The sequence below is a fragment of the Aedes albopictus genome, chromosome 2 (assembly GCF_035046485.1).
Source record: "Aedes albopictus strain Foshan chromosome 2, AalbF5, whole genome shotgun sequence".
NCBI classification, from domain to species: domain Eukaryota; kingdom Metazoa; phylum Arthropoda; class Insecta; order Diptera; family Culicidae; genus Aedes; species Aedes albopictus.
Window position 1 is genome coordinate 121839053 of NC_085137.1, and position 16601 is coordinate 121855653.

A 16601-nucleotide genomic window follows, 5' to 3' on the forward strand; every position below is an offset into this window, starting at 1 on the left:
CTCCTTTGCATCCCTTTTTCAGCTTATCGTCAATGAACAGCGACAAATACTCCGGCGATTTGTTGTTCAGATTGAGGAAGTGTTCAAAATCGGACGAAATCATGTTCTTGAAGATTTTGTCATTGTTGAACGAGTGGTGCAGGAAATGGTCGAAGCGATCCTTCAAATCCAGCAGGTTTTGAACAAACGTAATCGGGTTGGTTCCGCTGTCTTCCTCTTTCACCAAATTCTTGCCCATCGAACGCAGGTGCTGCGACACGCAATCGGCAATCGTTTTCAGTCCACCGTTCACCCGGGAGAACAGCTTGTACATGCAGGCCAAATCTTCCGTTTTGGTATTCTTCAGCATATACACCACGCCGGAGTTTTCCATTTCGACGATCGTGCGCATGTGTTTCTTAATCAACTCGTCCTCTACGACCTCCACAATCCGACATTCGGTGCTCTCGTCCAAATACAGCTTGGCCCGTTCGGCTTCCTCAGTGATGCGTGCCTCAACCCTCCGGATGTACACGCTGGCACTGTTTTCCGAGAGGAATTTCTGAGATTCCAGCTTGTAGAACGCTGCCGACTGCGTCAGGAAGGGCCGCTCGAAATCTTCCTCATACACCCACCGGCTGTTAATGCCAAGTACCATCAACATTTGGCAGGCATTCTTGATCGCAATGTGATCAATCGCTTCGCCCTTTCGCTCGCACATTACCATGTTCAACAGGGTCTCTCGCATGTGATCGCGAATCCGACCATATCGGACAACCTGCGAAAATGGTGAAATTCTGTATTAAGTACTGATGACCAAATTTAAAGGACCCGCAAAATCCGCGTCTCGGCAGATAAATTCGCGACAAATTTTGCTACAACAGTTGCAACATCCCCGCAATTCTTACCTGATCACGGAAGATAATCAGTCCCAGATTGTACACGTTGTCCACGTCGTTTTGTTGCACGTACACCCGGTCCATGTACATCAGAATATCCCGGATCATCACCATCGACGTCTGGTGATCGTTCCACGATTGGTTCAGCGTCTGCAGAAAGTTACAATTGAAGCTGCGGAGCACCTCGTCCCGGACCTTCGTCTCCAGATGCTGCGTGACGACATCTTTGAGGCCGGTGTACAGCCGCTCGCCATGCTTGTGCAGCACCATGGTGTACGCATTGCGGTACAGCTCCTCGAACGACAGGCCCGAGTTGTTCTTCTTCTGAATCTCCTGGATGGCATTCTTCAGCAGCGACCAGATGGACTCGACGTATTTTTCGTCCATTGTCATCTGGAAAATGCAAAAAATTAATGGTTGCATTATAAACTGAGACTGGTTTTCTGTTACATAGATTGATGGAAACTTGCTGAAAATTGAATTCCAAATTGGGTGCGATTCATGCAAAGGGACCTTAGCGACCAAGCGTTTCTGAGACATTCCAGATTAGTTTGCCTTTGGACGCTTTTTCACTCCCACCTCCTACTACTGCTACTGCCACGTTTAATGTTTTTCAGTGACCATACACAATTATGAGAACCTCTGTTGTGGTCCAGGTCCTGCTCACTTTTAACTTTGCTTAAAACTAGTCTAATTTATCGAATCTGTAAGAGCAAATGGGGGCTTCGTTTGGCAGTTTTGACAAGAATAAACGTCAAAACTGAGCTAGATCAAAGTAAACTTGCAACTAGCGGATCTTTGAGATTGTTGACAAAGTATAGATTGCCGTCGCAAGAAGTCGATCGACGGATTGCCGGCAACACAGATACGCTCAGGAAGACTACTAACGACCACAGCGTTTAGATCTCAAAACATTATCTGTAATTCGCGTAATACTGATCCCATTGCGATCATTAGTCTCTGCCCAGCAACTCCTATACCTACCTCCGCGTGCCACCTGCCGGGCTGCGAGCAACCCTTAGGGAAAATCGGGTATCCGACCCCGTTGGAAACTTTTATCGTAGGTTGACAGGGGAGGGAGGGATGCTTTTGCAAAGCTGAGTGTCTGTTCTCTAAGATGACCGCAGCCCAAGTCACAACGTCAAGATCATCATAAAAGACTTTGGACCTCACTCAGGTAATCCAGGAGGAGGGATTCAGACTGACGATATCAAAGCACCCACCAGCTGATGAATAAAAACATCAACGACTCATCGATTTGACCGGCTCCAAGAACATGGTGCTACGGAACCTTTTAATACAGCCTCCCTTACCCTTGTCGTTACATCTGGAGATCACCACAGCAAACAGATTCGCAAATTAATCACGTTCTGCTTGACGGACGTGGCGCTAACACCGACTCCGACCACTGCCTGGTCATGGTCAAACTGCGCCCAGAACTTTCCCTCATCAACAATGTCTGGGTCCGGCGACTGCCTTGATACAACCTTGAGCGACTGAAGCAACCGGATGGTGCCTCAGTATATGCGCAGAATCACGAGCCAGCTATGCCAGATAAGGGTGAGCTCGATGTAGTCCGGGTAGTCGGGTACGTGGAATGGGAGCGACGGAACGAATGGTTCGACAAGGAGTGCAGAGCAAATTTTAAGGAGAAGAATGCAGTGCGGGCGGTTATGCTACAGCATTGAACCCGGTGGAATGTGGAACGATACAAACAGAAACTGAACCAACCTGTCTCATTCGACAAGCAAACCTGTCTCTTGGGAGAAAAAAGGCCGCGTGGAAGAAGCGGAGTGAGAGGAACTGGGCCTTTTGTATCATTCTCAAGAAACACGTTCTATCAGAAGCTCAGAGCATCACGCAACGGCTTCGTGCAGTGAACCAAAATATACAGGAATTAGGACAGGAGCCTTCTGAGGGATGGACATGAGTGTCAGAATGATGGACAACGCAGACTCTGTGCATTGAATTGATAACTCAACGAATCAACCGTTGAAAAGGTGTTCGATAGGAAGCGTGCGGATAGTGACATCAGTTTCTTTGTGCTGATATCGATGGAAGAACATTGACGAACTTGCGTTTGTAACGATCGGATTGGCCGTTGATGATAAAGGATGCGGATTGATGATGCGGAAGATTTGTCAGTTGCGTCTGGAGAAGCATGGTGACATGGATGTCCACATCGCAAAGCTTTCCGAACTTTTTGAGAAAATGAACGATTTGGCGTCGGAGAAAGTATTGGACGACCAGTGGCTTGTTGCGATTGTAGAACGAGGTAAACCACGACGGACTGATTATGCAGTGGATTCACTACCGCCGACTTAACCTGAGAATCGATCCGGGTACTTTCGGTATTCGCGTAATCACGAACTTCTACAGTGAACTGTATAATGCAAACATATGGTCAAGTGTCTCTCTTACATTGCCGCCCATTTTTCTTATTTCTCTCGTTTGTCGGGTGAAGATCACTGCGTCCAAATTTTAGAACAATTGCTGTGAGATACGCAAGTTATCTCAGTAACATGTTTGTCACTGAGATACCTTGGTATCGACTGAACTCAAGACCATCTGATCCTGAGTTACAGTATGTGACTCTCCTATTCTGGCGAGACTAGCTTTATAAAGCCAACCACGTCCTTGGGAGATAAGATCCATATGTCAGCAGGCCCTAAAAAGGGCTTGCTGGGAACTTTGAACCTACGTTGGGTGAGTGCACTGCAATAGCAGAGGATGTGCTCTGTTGTTTCTCTCTCCTCGTTCCTCTTGCCGCCCATAGATAAAGAGACAGATGTCGCTCTCCCAACAACGTTACTGTTTAGCAGCTTACCAGAAGAGTACGAAAACCTCATCCTGAACTTAGTGAAAGGTAATTTGATAAATGAATGGCAGAAGCGAAAGAACCGGATCGATGGAAAGCCGAAGAAATTAAAGCCGAAGGTTTCAAAACGGAAGAAAACCAATGCTGTTTCGAATGAACATCGTGGAGTGGAGTGCTGGAGAATTGGCCGTTTTTATCCGGAAGTTCGACGAAGCCAGACAGTCAATGGATACTCGATTCCGGAGCAACGTGTCACATCGCTAACCGACGTGGGTTCTTAGAGAAGTTGGACTGAAACTCACAAGAAGACGTTTGGGTGACCAACGGGATGAAGACAAGATCCAAAGGCCGTGGATTAGGCCGTTGGTTGTGCTGGATGACAACGGAAACCGCCGAGTTATTAATTTGGACGATTTTTTGTTTGTGCCGGACATGAAATCCAAGTTATTGTCGGTGTAGCGTTTGATACAGAAATGATTCAAAGTTACGAAGTCTGGCGAACGTAATTGAGCTGAAACGGATATTTGTGGACCGATGCGTACTGGGGTATTACTCACGATTCCGAGAGTAAACAGTGTGTGAGTTCCTTCGCACCCGCCTGCTTCGTGAGTAAGAAGCAAAACAAAAACAGAAACACTCATGAGTTTTTATTCGAAATAGTGGAGGTGCGGGAAGTGCATTTTATTGTGGTTATAATAGCAAATCCAGCGAGTGCTTGCCAGCTTCGTTAACTCACGAATAAAGAAGTGCGAGTATTCTCGGACCCCTGTTGTTCACGAGTATGTTTGTTTTGGTTTGTGTCTGCTCAGCTGCAATCTTCATCATTTATCATCTCTGCCTGGGAGAAGATCAAACAGAAATCTTTATATTTGAGGATAACCAAAGTTGCTTGCATATGTTGGATTCGAACATATGAAAAAAAAAAAAAACAATACGGTGGGCGATTGCTCCAAGCACATTGATACAAGATACCAGTTTACGAAGGTTCTACAGCAGACTGGTATTGTGAAGTTCATTCACTATCCTACTGAGAAAATGAAGATGCTAGCGGACTTGCTGACCAAACTAGTTCCAATAGCTCGGATTGACGCTTTAAGACAATTAGGTTGTTTAGTGAATTAAATATTGCCTTTTTTCTTTAGCCTAATCGAAAGAGCTCATTTTTCTGAGTATAACGTGATTTTATTGCGTTTTGATTTCTTTATTTTGATGGTTAAATAAACAAAACAGTTTTAATTTCCGTGGATAGAATGACAGTTCAATCGATAAAGTGACAGTTCGCACCGAACAAAAAAAATCCCCATACAAACTTTAAATGCATTTTAAAAATAGTTGCCGTTGAAAGTTGAAATTTTGGATTTCGACTAATTTTTGGGCGGAGATTCCGATTATGCAATAATCTGGATACCCCTAAAGAACCCAATTGTGCGGTTTAGTACGTTGAGGAGGAACAGCAAGACTCTCCGTGGCAAGCTCAAGTTGAGGAGGAGTGTTGGAGTCATCGACAACGCAGAATGCCATGAATTGAAAATTCAATCATAGTACGCAGCGATCTATGGATGACAGGTATAAAAGCAGTAGCTCCGTAGTAGTCCATCGACTGGCGAACCATGCTATTATCGACCAAAGATTGTCCACAATCAATGAACGACACAGGCAAAAGGCGATTGTATCCGAATTTGAGTCCATTAGGAACATATACCCACCCCCAATGTAAGTAGTTTTTAAGTTAGGATTAGGTTATAGATATAGGAAAAAGAAAACACAAAAATGTACCGAACGTACCTATTGTAAAACTGCTCTTAGGCACACATAAAACAGCAACTCGCTATACAAACAAAACAAAGAATGAAAAACAAGGATCGTTGAAGCACTTACAATGTAAAACTCTATGTAACAAACAAGAAATGGTTAAATAAAAATGAATTTAAGTCAAAAAAAAAAAAAAAAAAAAGTAGTGAGTTCACTCGTTATCATGCTCTTATAGAAGCAACATCGAATGAACTAAGAACTGTTATATCATTGAACCTATTTTTCCTTTCTGCAGAATACAATCCTGCTGATCAAGTTCCAATAGGTAGGTGATCGGAAGATTGACGCAGCACTTCAATGAGCCGGAAGGATACGGTGGGCAAGGCATGTTGCAAGAATGTCAAATAACAACCCTGCGAAGCTGGTGTACGCTACTGATCTGGTTGGTACAAGACTACAAGAAGGCGTGGAGCGCAAAGAGCACGATGGGCGGACCAGATGGAGCGCGACTTGGCGAGCATTGGGCGTGACCGAGGATGTTGAGCGGCAGCCGAGTATTATGTCGTACTATTGTTGATTATGTCTTATGTGATGTTGAGCATAAAAATGTATGTACACTCCCGTTCAAAAGTTTGGGGTCAGCCCCTCAAAAACATGTCATTTTTTTAGGCCCATATCTCCGCCAATTTGCGTCCGATTTCAAAACCCTAGGTTTCATTCAAAAGATAATAAGTCAAAGAAACTTTGAACATGATTTAAAAGAAACTTTTTCAAAAAATTTTGTATGTAAACTTAACCCAAAGTTGCCAAATTTTCTAAAAAATCAATATAAACTTACGGCAGTGTCGCTGGAAGTTGGGTCGACCAAATTTTAAGATTAAAGCGGTAATATGACCCATTTTCTATTAGCTTTCAACTGCTTTTTACAGAACTTAGCTAAAAAATCTAGAAAAAAAGTTATTAAGTGAATTAATCCTTGGTGTCATCGACCAAAAGTTTGGGGTCACCCCTCAATATGATGTATTTGGGGTCACTATCGTAAAACATGGAAAAGTGATTTGTTGATATCTTTGTCATCTTTCATTCAATTTTAATTCTTCTTGGCTTATTTGAAACAAAATGAATGATACTTACTGCATAGACATTGAACCACACATATTTGTTGAAATTTACATACTAAAACTTAACGTAAAGTTGCCTCATTTTTTGAAGCGTGGTAAAATGTGCTAACTTTACATAACATTTTTATATACAAAAATCGTTAAATACGTTAAGTTGAAGACATCAAATGTAAATTTATTTAATTATCTTTGAAATGAGCCAAAAATAATTAAAATTGAACTATAGATGACGAAGATATCACCAAATCACTTTTCCATGTTTTACGAAAGTGACCCCAAACTTTTGGCCGATACATCATATTGAGGGGTGACCCCAAACTTTTGGTCGATGACATCAAGGATTAATTTACTTAATAACTTTTTTTCTAGATTTTTTAGCTAAGTTCTGTAAAAAGCATTTGAAAGCTAATAGAAAATGGGTTATATTACCACTCTCATCTTAAAATTTGGTCGACCCAACTTCCAGCGACACTGCCGTAAGTTTATATTGATTTTTTAGAAAATTTGGCAACTTTGGGTTAAGTTTACATACAAAACTTTTTGAAAAAGTTTCTTTTAAATCATGTTTAAAGTTTCTTTGACTTATTATCTTTTGAATGAAACCTAGGGTTTTGAAATCGGACGCAAATTGGCGGAGATATGGGCCTAAAAAAATGACATGTTTTTGAGGGGGTGACCCCAAACTTTTGAACGGGAGTGTATATGCAGAATACGGGAACACGATCAATCGCATCCAAATTTTGGACATTTGTTTTGGCCGCTAAGAGGAATCGAAAATTTGACCTTGTTGACCTAGTCCAGTTTAATGGATAATACGGCTCAAACCAGTCAAACCAGTGAACACGTGCAAAGGTCCACATTATTTCCTTCCTTGCCACTTTTATCCATGCAACCTTGGTTAAGGTTCACATGAATGAATCCACCTCCACCCACATCATACAACAGCACGACCTTGAGAACCGTAATCGGTTCAATGCTCTTCCGCTTCATCATCAATTACAGCGCTCTTTGTGTACCTAGGGTAATCGTTCCCATTTTAGGCAGCGTTCTCGGATTGTCAGGATTATCAATGTTATGCTCTGGCCAATATGTGAACCCATTGTTTTAGCTATCATTTCTTATCCCGTTGGTCGCTCAGATCCCTCATCCCATGAAACGTAAAGCCATCAACCTTACACAAGCAAAAACTAAACTCTAATCATCATATGAGATCACAAACACTTACCGGGAAAGCCCGAATCCGCATTTTGCCTTCCTTTTTCTGCGCCATTCGGCTCATTTTGGCAGCAAATTTTCCACAAACGACAACGACGACGACGACGCCTGGTTCGGCGGCCCGCAGGGAGATTCAACTATAGCTGAACCTCCTGTCCTCTCCACCCCAACCAGCAACCAAATCGGTGCAGCAAGACTACTGGTGTTGTGTCGTGGCGGCGACGATGGTGTAGAATGGGGAAATCTGCTCGAATTTTTCACCACCCGCGCCGCGTGTCTTCTCTTTGTTAGGACGAGGGTGACGACGATTCGTCAATTATTTGCTTTCACTACGTTGTAGATTTCTGTATTTCACTGACAAGTTGTTGCTTCAGATGATTATTCCACTCTTGGGAGGATAAAAACACTTCACTTTTGCAGTTTTGTGGGTAACTTACGTTAACATATCACTCCAGTTCATATGTTGTTGATAACGAAGAAAGCAATCCCGATGCGTTGCTGAAGTTGAATTCTGTGATATTGATAACATTCATTATTCCACTATGCATAGTCTTGAATCCGTTTCAATTGACGGTCTTTTCCGCAACTACTATTTTCAAAAGGAACATCAACAAGAGCATTAGAATGTTTCCGGGTTGTGCTTAGTTGGTGGATTGGCAACAGTATTCTCTGACACTATTTGCTGAATTGATTCAGCTAGAGTAGATGGTTAGGGAGAGTATTCGAGGAAATGCTGTAAACAAAATACCCAAACGGCTATCACCTTGATCATAACATGATACATGGAATGATACAATCATTCATCCAATCAACAGTGTAGAATACATTTTTATTAGGGCAATGCGTTGGGATCCTTTGATCCACGAATCACGAGTCTGCTCAAATGGTTCAATTCTGGGTTCATAAAAAAAAACTTAATCGAACTTCAAGAAAACTGCAGTGTGCCAACAATGATAAAAATAGCTCTATACATTTGTATTTACAAATAGTTAGGTATTGTTTGATGTGTAAATTTCCCTTATCTGGACCCAACTTGAACTTGACCTAACTTAATTTAACCCAATGAGCTTCGACGGATTCCCCTGACACCAAACACAACATAGATCAGAGGTAACAACTTTGTATTTTCAATATATAGAGAGTTTGATCATATTATCGATAACGAACTTTGAAGCCCATGTAGGATCATATGGCATTAACTTATTTTTGAAATTAGGGGAAAACTAGTAATCCTACATTATAGAGATATGCGGAGGCGGCCATTGTGAGCCAATCGAGCAGGGCGCAGTATCATAACGTCCGAGGCCATAAAGTCCCAGGACTTTATGGCGCTTTTTTTTCGGGGCATAACGTCCGAACTTGCAGATACGACACGAAGTCCAAGGAAAGAAGGCACATAGGATATTATGACGCATCCAAACTTTTGGACGCTATTGCGCAAAAAACGCGACCTAATGTCCAGGACTGTATGGCCTCGGACGTTGTGATCCGGCCCCATCGAGCAGAGAGAACTGTCAAAGTGTAAGCCAAATGAACATGTTTATCGTTTGTAGGAAGGCGTTGTTTGAACGGTCTTGCAATCGACAATAAACATATTACAAATATTTATTTTTATTATCGAGAATTTGATGGCATATGTAAATTTAGTAAGAAGATAATATTTGATTAATTCTGCTATCAAAAGCTTATGCTCATGAAGAAACATTTGTCAGTGCTCTTCTCGAAAAAACTTTCATTTCAGCTGCTTGATTCACTTCTGCCGATTTAATTCGCGCTATTCTTTGCAATGCATTGCAGATTTCTTCGATTGCGCTGTTATCTTTTTCAAAATTTGGGTAAAAAGTTTGAATATAATTAGCAAACGTAAACAAAACAACTTACACTACAACAAAGTCACGCAAAAAAGTTTGAACATCTAGCTTTGTGGCAAGTGTTGGAAGCTGTTGTAAACAAAACGAACAGCGTTGCCGAATCGACATATGTAACTTCCGCTCATCTCTATGTAGAGGATTTCTAGGGAAAACCTCACAGTCCAAGGACTAAACTTTAGGACAGTTTGGGCGACTGCCCCAAAAGAATATGGCAATACGCATCTGACTATAAGTAGGTCTAGCAACCGCAACTGAATAAACAACGTTAATCTATACATCGGATATGATTACTGTTACGTGTTTAGATTTAATTTATATTTAAGGCGAAACTGGAAGCATTTCCTCATACAGGTCGGACTCGATTATCCGGAGACTCGATTATCCGGAGACTCGATTATCCGGGGTTCGATTATCCGGAGTTTTAGACTCGATTATCCGGAGTATTTTTTATTGAGATTTTTTTTTTTTGATCTTTAATGCAGAAATTCAAAATCGTTCAATATTATAATACTGTGCTGACCCGATTTTGGGAGGCCTCGATTGCGTTTTCTACAGATATTATCGATTTTCTGATTCGATTGTGTTGCATTTTTTTTCAACAAGAAAAAGTGTTTTACATTCGGTATACCGTTTTACAATCAATCTTAATATCAGTTGATATATTTTGGAATCATATACAAATTACGTAACAAACAAATCTCAAGCTATATTTGAAAATGGCCAAACCATTTAAAATTACGTTTCAGCTAAAAAAATGCTGACTATGCGACTGTTTTCAAAATATAGTTTACGGTAACAGACGTCAATCCAGGAATTTCCCAAATAATGCCTGTAGAGATTCCTTCGGATATTACTGCTGGGATTCCTCTAGAATTTTAATGGAAAAAACCTCCAGAGATTTTTTCAATGATGAATTCCCGATACAAACATCCAGCAGTTGGAAGCAATCAAATAAGATGATGAATTCCTCTTGGTATCAATTGGTATTCCTCCAAGAATTCCGTATGGAATCCTTCAGTCCGCCTGGGATTTCTTTAGGAATTACTACTGCAGATTCTTCCTTTCTACCTTTCTTTACCTACAATACCACCAGGGTTTTCTCTTTAAATTTCCTAAGAATTATTCTTGCGGTTCTTGGAAAGAATTCTCCAAGGATTTTTTTTTTGAGTTCCTTCAGAATGTTCTGTTCGTGGAGCATAAGAAGTCCTTTAGGGAGAAAGTCCCAAAAGTAATGCTGGAGTTTCTCCACGAATTATTCCAGGAGCTCCTTTTCCTTGGATTTCTGCAGAGTTTCTGACATATATTCCTCAGGATATTTTTAGGGATTTCTCCAGGAACTGCTATATACCCGAGCAGGAAAGAATAGATGTAGAATATTAACTGAGATATGCAAAACCTAAATCAATAAATGGTGCGTGTTCTATAATTCAATAAAACCTCAAGCAGTCCTCAATACCAAACTAATAACTCGTTGAAGTATTTTTGTCGATGACTCAATACCTTGTCTTAGTATGATATCTAATTCGTTCCTGCTCAGGAATAGACCTTCAGGATGTTGTCCATGGATTCCTCTGGGGATTTTTCAAGAATTTTTTACAGAAACCTTCTATGAATTACAGTAATTCTCGTAGTAATTCAGAAACTTCTTTCAAACTTCTCTAAAGATTTCTCCAGTGGTTTTTCCAGGGGCAAATCAAGAAATTCTTTTAGAGATTTCTACAAGTATTCCTTTTAAAGATTGTGATCGTTTTCGTATTAAGCGTGTTTTTGCGGAATTGACATCACCGCTCTTAGTGCTACGTGTGTATCATAGACTTAGTGCAGAAGCTCTGGGTTAGAATACTTTGTAATATAACCCGGAAAGGCAACGAAAACTGATCCACTCGTTGATCTGAAATGGGAAATGTTTTTGTGATGTTTATGATTCAAGCTGTCTACACCTGTTCCACTTCACCTATAAAAATGTATTGATTTTGATTTTTGGCTCTGTTTGACGTGCAGATTCAGAATATCGGATTATCTCAACATCGTTGAAGAAGCCAATTATTATGAGCTTCGAAAAAACTGTGTTGCAGGAGGCATATCATGCCAACAAAAATGATAAGAAAAATTGTTCCGCTATAAATAGCAAAAGTACATTTCTAATACTACAGCCCTATTCATTACATTTTTTTCTCGTTCATCAGAACTGACAAAAATTAACATAAACCACATCCCTTCCATATTCCCCTTAAACTGTATTGTTTCCTTTGATAGAATAAGAACCTTTTTATGGAGTTCAAAATTCACAAAAAAAACTATGTCAATTTTGTCAGCCTAAAATACAATCAAGATCCCACTGTATACAGTATTCTAAAGGAACGCCTATAACTTACATCATGCTTTACGAGGAGAAGAGGAATTCAACATTGTGTGATGACCAATACGAAAACTTCAGAGGTCTCATTAAAGCAGTATAACTAGGAGGAAAGAAAAAATGTGTTACGTAATTTATGGACGTCCCCTAATTTAAATTTCTGGCAACGTCACAGCTTCATGCACATGAAATAGCAAAAACATATACTTTTTAAATTAAAATTAATTTTTTTTCGTGATTCGATTATCCGGAGAATTCGATTATCCGGAGTGAAATAAAAATCAATACTCCGGATAATCGAGTCCGACCTGTATTTTGGTTTTTGATTTTTTATTAAATAACGAAGCAATATTTTCAAAATCGGTTTTCGTGCACATGTAGAGTATGGATCAGGGTATCTTCTGAAATTTTTACGCGGCATAAAATGTTTTTCGTTTTTGCAGAAACCATTTTTGAACAAAATTTCACTAAAAAATGGTTTCTGCAAAAACGAAAAATAATTTCTACCGCGTAAAAAATTCAAAGATACCCTGGTCCATACTCTACATGTGCACGAAAACCGATTTTGAAAATATTGCTTCGTTATATAATAAAAAATCAAAAACCAAAAAAATGAGAAAATGCTTCCAGTTTCGCCTTAAGGTAAATGTCACGGACTACCTTTGAAAAATGCCAAATGATATTCACCGTGAATAGGGTAACGGTAGAATTTTGAACCCCTAGAGGACATTAGTTTGAATTTAAGACAAAATCAAACAGATTCAGAGGGTATTTACACATAATGATGATGTTAGTATGTTCGTAAAAGCCTCCACTATTCGTTAAAAAAACCCACAAGGTCATTTCTGGCTGAAAAAATGATGAAAATAACTGATTTTTGAAGCATCAGTTTTCACTGTTTTGGACACCCCAATATATTTTGGACCCTCTTCAGTATATATTTGCACCCGGTGTTTAAACTCGTTTGAAACTATTTTAGAAGAATTTCCCGCTTGAATATGCTGGATCACATCCTAATTACTTGATTGACAAAGGCTGATTAGACTAACTTTGCGAATTTAATGCGCTAGAATGGTAAACGTTTTTGTTTACATCTGCAAGTTTTCTCAGCACCGCATTCTCTTTTTGTAAACATGATGCGACACTCGCACGGATGACGAGATTAGCGAAAATGCATTTCAAAGCAAATAAGGATATTTCCAGTGAGGAAATGATTGCTGCCCGTGCAGAGCAATCTTATTTAGCGAATGATTCAAAAAATTTCCGTCATCTCATCATTAAACCTGTGTAAGTTGTGATAATACGACTCAGGGGGTCCAAAATATATGGGGGTCCAAATTATATTGGTTACCCTATCATTTGCATTTTTCGAAGGTAGTCCGTGACATTTACCTTAAATATTCGAAAAATGTCGTTTTTTCCGTGACTTCCTTGCAGAACTGGTCTAGCCACACAAGTTTTTCATATACCATTTTCTCAGGTTCAGCTTCTAAAATGAGCTGTAGGTGATTGAATTTAGATATGACGAAATGAATATTTCAGCACAGACTCCTATAGATTTGAAGGACTGAATTTCAGGACAGTTGTGAACACTTAGAACAACCCTAGATCAAGGATGTTGTTTCCTAACAAAAATCAATTAAATGTACTTTTTTCTAACTTAAAATATCGTTTATATAATTCGAGGAAAACTTTTAAGTGAAAACAATGAAAATTGCGTATAGATTTTCGAGCTAAAAACATCAACAAGTTCAACGGTTGAGCTTTTGTTTTCATTACGTTTCCTTTGTTTTATTTTGCTTATGCCTATGTCTTTTAGGACAGTTTAAACATATGAATTTTCACAAAAAAATGTAGGGTGGGGCGGGGCAAGATGGGTCAGTGCCATTTTCGGGCGCATTACTCATGTTTTGATTATGTTAATAATTTTGTTAGATGACCAGCATTAATATACAAAAGTTTGGGCCATTGATTGAAAAATTATTCACTCTCATTGGAAATGAAAATTAAAATGGTTTTAAGCCATTTTTCTTATGCGATGCATCCCATATAATCTCCATATAAACGGCCGCGGGGCAAGATGGGTCACCTTCAATTTTGAACGTATTTTTTGAGCATTCAAAAGTTATTTATTTTTTATTACAAGACTATCTTATAACTGACTTCAATCAAGCGGAATGAACGCTTAAAATTATAATATAAAATTATGATAATTTTTTAGTGAAAACATCGATTTTCAAGTCGCCTGAGGACCACTCGAATCGTAAAGTTTTTTATATTCCAAATAAATTTATAAAATGTTTACTAGTAGCTCTTGTTTACTCAGTATGGATATGGAGCATATATGAATGCGGAACAACTCTTATATTTTGACGTTTTTCGTTGAGAAAATGTGAATTACCTAAAGTGACCCATCTTGCCCCGCCCTTTTTTCACGGCGCAAAATCGATCACTTTTTAAAACTGCTTGTTTAACATCATATTTTGTGTTTAATGATCTTTTTATCGACTTTTAGCATAGCTAACTAGTGTATTGAAGAGTAGCGGACGAATACAAACCAATACGATTTGTATTTACAAAGTTATGGTGATGCATCCTTAGGTGACCCATCTTGCCCCGCCCCACCCTATTAAGGTAAAAAAAAGAAGAACAAGAAAATATAGAAAGATTAGATAGAAAAAATCTTCAACTAACTCCCACAAACGCAACGTCATTAAATGATTAGTCCCATAAATTAGAACGGCACTTCCGCTCTTGTACGACACAGAACCGAACCGATCCATCCAGCTCGTAGCAATAGCTCGTATACTTTCCCGGCCCCGATTTCGATTGACCCGATTGGCTGGCATTATTAGAACTCACAAACCGGGTCGAATTTAGTTTATTTTAGCATGCCAATTAAGTGGATTATTACGATTTCGCTCGCCTTCGTTGTCGTCGTCACCGTCCGTGAATGAAAACAATATCAACACCCGACGGGCATAGAGTTCAAACTCTCTGTAGCGCAGAGTGCACCACACACACGCGTACACTGAACGAAAACCCCATCCCGAAATCGACTGATTTGTCCGACCATCCAGTCCAAATTACCAAAATCGTGTTTTCGAATGACGAATCAGTCATACGGCAATCATCCCAAAAAGCGGATGACGATCATCCTATTCGCGTATGAGTCGACGCACGCTATGTGAATGAATATTAGTTGCAGAGCGAAGGCCACACAGATGCATCGAATTTATTCATCGATAGCGTAACAAGTTCCTTGATCGTGACACCTGGGACATTGACGATTTTGCTTCGCATGTCCTATTCTGGACATGTCATAATTTTTGAAGAGGGTGCCCGCAAGGGTACCCTGGCCACTAAGCACATATTTTTTGAAAAAGATAGCGGTGACATTATTGTTATCAATCGCTAAAAAACAAAGTTGCTCGACCATATGGTCGACATTCTATTTCCATATCGTTGTCATCCGATTTTAAGATGACATCATTCGGTCGGTGGACCATACGGTTTCCGACCGAGTGTCGTTAAGGGGCGTGATCGTATCGCCTCTCAGTCGGTCTTGGGCGGGGAGTTTCGTTCAGTGTAGTAGGCAGAGACTTCCACCCTGCTTCCTACACTGCGCTTCAACTGATGATGATGATGATGATTACCTGTGTTTGAAAATTTGAACAATCGAAGCAATCTGGCCAGCAAGCGCTCCGCACTCGCAGCAGTCGCAGAAGACGTGTAACCTGGACACAGGCCTGGTAGCGAATCGATTTTTAGTGACTTTCGAAAAAGTCACTAAGGTCACTATTTTCAAAAAATCGTTATTTTTGCAAATCTGAGCAGATATGAGGGTTTATGTGAGAAAATAAAATTGATGCATTTCTGTTTTGTACAATTCAATTCGGTATCAGAATAACTCAGTATTTCTCACCGGTTCTGGGATTAGTTGTATTTATGAAAATGTTACGTAATGTTCATAAAGCAACCCATTTGAGTAGCTTCATAGGCATTATGTAACTCTAGTAAGTTGCATTGGGAACTAAAATCATGCTCTCAGATTATTTTATCTATTTCTATTATAAGAATTTACGTACGAACACATTTTGTATTTAAAAATATCACTTAGACCCGCACAATAATTAGAAATGATTTTTTACAGATTACAATCCTATAGTATTTTTTTTTTTCTTTTCTTGGTTTTTATTTTCAAAAACCCTCAATTGAATTTCAGAGAATTTCAGGAATCCTCAAACGATCTATTTTACCAATTTTCGGTGATTACTTCAATTGGTTTTACCAGAATTTTCCTATAACTTTACCAAAGGATTTTTCTGAAGTTTAATCAAACTATTTTCCAGGAGATCTGTAAAAACAATCAGTGATCATTAGCCAATATGAGATTTTTGGAATCTATGGAAAATCATGCTGAAATCACTGATTCACGAATCTCTGGAGTGATTCATGCAGGAATATCCGGAAAAATACCTGATGACAATCCGGCAGACATTTCAGATAGAATTTCCAATGGAATTCATAGCGCAGTTCTTCCGGAATCCCCCAATATCCAGCCATGGTTCGTTCACACTCTGGAATCCT

General features: G+C 39.7%; 1 protein-coding gene across 2 annotated transcripts in view; it reads right to left on the bottom strand.

The window, feature by feature from the left end:
- The window catches only part of LOC115255198 (cullin-3-like), a 34490-nt gene that overhangs the window by 11293 nt on the left and 6596 nt on the right, over positions 1–16601 (bottom strand). The window contains exons 2-4 of one of the 2 annotated variants that reach the window (XM_029853140.2): positions 7795–8373; positions 888–1271; positions 2–757 (exon numbers count right to left, since the gene is read on the bottom strand). In XM_029853140.2, coding sequence (XP_029709000.1) covers positions 2–757; positions 888–1271; positions 7795–7848 — 1194 coding nt within the window. In that variant the 5' untranslated portion in view covers positions 7849–8373. Of the gene's footprint in view, position 1; positions 758–887; positions 1272–1328; positions 1586–7794; positions 8374–16601 lie in introns of those variants that run through there. The other variant, XM_062850304.1, reaches the window with a different exon arrangement.